General features: G+C 47.3%; 1 protein-coding gene across 1 annotated transcript; it reads left to right on the plus strand.

The window, feature by feature from the left end:
- The first annotated feature begins 252 nt into the window (after positions 1-252).
- Positions 253-1,539, plus strand: LOC123114175 (transcription factor PCF2). The gene has a single exon (XM_044535558.1). The coding sequence runs from the start codon at positions 324-326 to the stop codon at positions 1,371-1,373; it is 1,050 nt and encodes a 349-aa protein (XP_044391493.1). The 5' UTR covers positions 253-323; the 3' UTR covers positions 1,374-1,539.
- The last annotated feature ends 3,573 nt before the right edge of the window (positions 1,540-5,112 follow it).

A 5,112-nucleotide genomic window follows, 5' to 3' on the forward strand; every position in this document is an offset into this window, starting at 1 on the left:
GCGGTGGGCCCGGGGCCGATCCGACTGGCTGGCCCAACGGGCAGCAGCTCCCGGGCCCCCGGATCCGCCAGGATCAGGATCAAATGCGCGGGGCACGGGCCCATCTACAGCGCGGCGAGGAGGGGGCGGGTGGACCCGGTCCCCACCACCAGCGCCGGGACCCGGGATGGGCGGCGGCCCCACGCCGAGTGACACCACACGGGCAGCGGTAGGACCACCACCAAGTAACAACACCCCACCCACCCCCACCCCCACCCCACCCCCACCATCTCCCGCGACACGCGAAAACACCACCAGCCGCGGCGCGGCGGGGAATTTGCCGGATGGAGTCGGAGGGCCAGGACATGCCGCCGGGCGAGGGGGAGGCGCAGGGGCACGCCGGCGGTGTGGCTGAGCCGGGGGCGATGGCGATGGTGCCGGTGCCGGTGCGCGGGGGGTACATGGTGGTGCCCAAGCCGGAGCCGGTGGAGCTCTTCGGGGGCGCCGGGGCCGGGGGCGGGATGGTGGTGCGCAAGCCGCCGCCCAGGAACCGGGACCGGCACACCAAGGTGGAGGGCCGCGGCCGCCGGATCCGCATGCCGGCCGCCTGCGCCGCCAGGATCTTCCAGCTCACCCGCGAGCTAGGGCACAAGTCGGACGGCGAGACCGTGCGCTGGCTGCTGCAGCAGTCCGAGCCGGCCATCGTCGCCGCCACGGGCACCGGCACCGTGCCCGCCATCGCCACCACCGTCGACGGCGTGCTCCGGATCCCCACCCAGTCCTCCTCCTCCGCCTCCTCCGCCGTCGTCGACGACGAGGCCTCCGCCAAGCGCCGCCGCAAGCTGCAGCCCACGCGCGCCGCGGGGCCGCTCGCCACCGTGCCGCCCGCCGCCGCCTACTACTCCGTCCTCGCCGACCCCCTCCTGCAGGGCGGCGCCGGGGGCGCGGCCATTTCCGTCGCCAGCGGCCTCGCTCCCATCGGCGGCCAGCAGGGCCTCGTCCCCGTCTTCGCCGTGCCGTCCGCCGCTGGGGCCGGCGGCGGCAACCACATGATCCCGCAGGCCACCGCCGTGTGGATGGTCCCGCAGCCGGCCGGCGCCCCCAACCAGCCCACCCAGTACTGGGCCTTCCAGTCCGCGCCCCAGCTCATCAACCTCGCCGGCGCGCAGACCATGCCGGCTGGAGCTGTGTTCCCCAACGTCGCCGCCGACTACCATCAACAGCAGCAGTCTGCCTCTACCGTGGTCCAGAACACCAACTCGGACCACCAGCAGTTCAGCCACCATCTCACCGGCGCCGAGTCGCACGAGCAGCAGCGCCGTGACCACCACCCGGAGGAGGACGACGCCGATGACGACGACGAGCCAGTCTCCGACTCCAGCCCAGAAGACTAACGAAGCAGAGCAAAGCCACGAAAGCACTCCACTGCACGCACCTCAGCCAAAAGTCAATCCAAAGAAGAAACCTTAGGTTCTATTCTAGTGAAATATTTATTCTCCGATTATGTATTAGTCAGTAATGATACCACTGTTGCCCCTAATGAGTGTTTTTTTGGTACCATGACTATTGTTGGTTGTCCCTAATTATTCTTGACCTTCAATCAATAAGAACACGAAACATGGAGAAAAACTTGAGCTTTGCCGATGATTTCCATCAGGGTTGTAAAACCCTGTTCAAAGTTCAAACTTTTGGTTGGTTCCCTAACTAGAATGAAGCACTATACTGAACTACAGGCAAGAGGAGTATCAGCTTGAAAATGGTGCTACATTCTGTTAACTCTTCCTTTTCAGGATAATATATCTGAAGGAAATTGATCTTCATAATACTGCAATTCTTTTTTTTTACAGCTTCCTTTTGATTTTTATATCGCTAGTTGCTGCTTGGATTGCTGGAATTTCAGAACAAGTTCTGAAGTAACTTCCTGTCATTTCTGCTTCTGTAAATAGTGGCTTTTCCACTATTTTCACAGCCACGCCAGAACTCTTTAAGTCTTCATGCTTTCGTCTTAGAACAAAGTCAGTTTTCTGCTACTAGGTTTTTTTGGGCACACTTGCTGTTGCAGAGCAAATAACCAGAAATTTACTGCACAATCAGGAATTTACAGTGCCATGACCAAATATTTCCTACTTTTTTTAGTCTCATCTTGTTGCTACAGTCCTACAATCTGCAAATGAGTATAACTTTGCTTATAGTTCAAGGTTTCTCTAGACTCTGTAACCCAAGACAGTGGGGATGAGTTTTCTTCTAGAGTCCTGTTGCTGGACCTGCACATAAAAGAGCTCACTTGCTTGTCTTTGAATTCATTTTCTCATTTGCAGATGATTAGTTTGCACTTTTTTATTTGTTAATGGTCTCATCATAATCGTTTTTTTTTTCTGAGCTGACCGAGTACATCCTGAACCTTGTACCGCAAATAAACGGTGAAACTAAACACCATTATCTACTGCTTGTTGTAACTTGTACTTGCAAAGTGAAATATGCAAGAAAATTCATGGCATTTTAGAAGACACATGGTAAAAAAATGCAGAGTTTAATTTTAGGATATGTTAAAAAGACGTCGCAGGATTTGCTAAAGCACTGGCTATCCATTTTGATGATTGTCACATCTTCAAAATCCACTATAAATATTACACACTTGAAGAAGGCTTACTGTGTCTACTGGGAAGGAGGACCTGGTCTCAGGGTAATGCTGCATACAGTTGGTCTAGGTGATTAAAAGTTACCGTTTTGAAGAGGGCAGTTCAATATCCTGGTACAGATGCAGCAGTTCTTTCTTAGCTTGTAACTTTGGGATTAGCAATAATACTTGCGTGAATCACAATGCTATAAATTTTCCTGAATTTTCTGAATCTTCTGCAGTGTTACATAATTACATAATCAGGACAAGCTAATGCTAATCCACATAATATGATAATGGCTATTTTTTTTTCTAACATGCATCTGCCTTCGGGTTGCTTTAGTACTGGTCTTTTGGGAGTAAATTTGGTACCTCCAGATCTTGAGATCTAATTTCTTCTAGAACTCATTTTACAGATGTGTGTAAGTACTCAAGATCAATCTTTCCAAACTTAAAAAATGTACTTTTATCAGCAGCATCTTACAACTGTAAGTGTATATTTTGTTTATATTTGCTATGCTGTTATTTTTACTTGGATTTTTATTTCCTTTCATGTAACTAGAATTTTTTGGTCTTAACATGTTGAACTATGCTGGAATCTTGCAGGTCTTCAGTAAACACAATGTTGGGTCCAAAGGCCGTCCACAAAATCGTTGCGCATGACTGAGAGCAGGTTGAAGTTTTCCAGAATATGTTTCTGCAATTATTCCTGAAGAGGTCAGTATTTCACCTCAGTATGTCGCTCTGTGCGCTATTATGATGCTTACCTCACTGTGATGATGCACTTTTGCAAAATGGTCAGCTATGACAGAATTGTTCAAGGATAAGGCCATCACGGTTGACTTTGGCTTAAAAAATGGGCCTTTAATAGTGCTTTAGTTGTCGATGCAAAACAAAAGCAAGCAACTAACCGGTTCTGAACATCAAGACTTCAGACTTAGCTTGTCATCGACGTCAATAATTTTGTACAATCTAATTGAGCTCTCTTTTTTTAAGAAAAAATGAAGTCCTTTTATAAACACTGTTCACCTATAATGTTAATATATGCAAAGAGTCCTCCACTATACATACCGTGCCTCTCTTCCTCGTTTGAAATATTGATTACTGAATAATAACACAGGTTAGAAAGATTGACAGAGGCCCTATCTCATACGTTGAGTCTCTTGTCAAGTTTATCATTGGTGAATTGCAAGGTTTGATAAACATTCTTGATTCAGGTGGATTTGGCTCATTGGAGATACAGATAGAGAATTTCTGAGCCTGTATAGATGCTCGGTTCCAAACTCAAAGCAGCTCTACGGTTGAACAACGCAACAAGAGTCGAAGCTGTTCCAGGCTTGTTAGCACCTGGGATGGGAACGAGAGCTATCCTGATAACAGCCCTTCTGTTAACGTGTTGGTCAATTTGCCACTTCCCATATCACAATTTAAATACTATTGAATTTGTTCTCGAAGTTGTGTTCCCTTTGGTCTTAATGTCTGCCTTTGTTTCCAGAATAAAGTTATCGCTTTTGTTATTTATATAAACCTGATGGCAGGTACGAATGTGTCCTTGTTTGACTTCCTTCTTTTTATACATTCAATTCAACAAATAATAGTCGAGTGCTTTATTATCAATTCTCAACAAATAAACCATTCAGAAGTTTTAAAAAGAAAATCTTGGGATACATGCAAGTCAAAATATGATTTCAAGATTTATGCGCCACTTCAAAATACTACTCCATATTTGTTCTTTCTTCAAAGAAAAAAAAGCTGCTTGTTCAGCTGTCAACCTCATGCGTTTTGTTCAGTGCGGTGCGGGAAGGTGCATGTCATTGAATTGACAACCAAATTAACCAAGCCAACGAAGGTGCTGCTGCAGGCCATTGTGTTCAGACAAAGATGTAGCCTATAGTTCAGACAAGGAAGACTTAGTCACTGGGCATCTTCGCCGGTAAGACCGAATCAATCCGATAATAATGAATCTTATAATGTTGTTTGAAAGAAATCTGAGAAGAAGTCGAAGCTACGGAGTAGTCGTTTGGATGAGATGGCATGGACTGAGAAGACAGGTGGCTCATATATGGAGTTCAAGTATGAGGCTTATGAACAGTATGTTATTGATCCCAGGAGTATCTTGTGTGACGCCCGGATAATCATTCTACAGTAACCCCACGCTAATCATGCCATGTCACCTCGGTTACCATTGCTAACCTCTTAATGATTCAAAACCGTTTTGAAATTTAAATTCTAAATATGTCAAACAACAAACGTTTTCAAAAGTTGAAACAAAATTGTTCGGTGGGTGCCGAATATTACAAGGGTAATTATATTAAAGAAAACATATTTTTAGAAAGTGTTTGAATATTTTAAAATGAATTAAAACAGAGAAGAGAGATAATAAAAGAAAATAAATAAAAGGAAAACAGAAAACTAAAACAAGATAAAAAAAAAGAAAAGGAGAGAAGGCCACCCCCCCACTGGGCCAGACGGCCCAGCCGGCCAGGCCCCCCCCCCCAACCGGCCCAACTGGGCAA

Source organism: Triticum aestivum, chromosome 5B, assembly GCF_018294505.1.
Source record: "Triticum aestivum cultivar Chinese Spring chromosome 5B, IWGSC CS RefSeq v2.1, whole genome shotgun sequence".
In the NCBI taxonomy this organism is placed as follows: Eukaryota; Viridiplantae; Streptophyta; class Magnoliopsida; order Poales; family Poaceae; genus Triticum; species Triticum aestivum.

Coding starts and splice junctions, on each gene's coding strand:
- LOC123114175 (XM_044535558.1), top strand. CDS start 324: ATGGAGTCGGAGGGCCAGGACATGCCGCCGGGCGAGGGGGAGGCGCAG.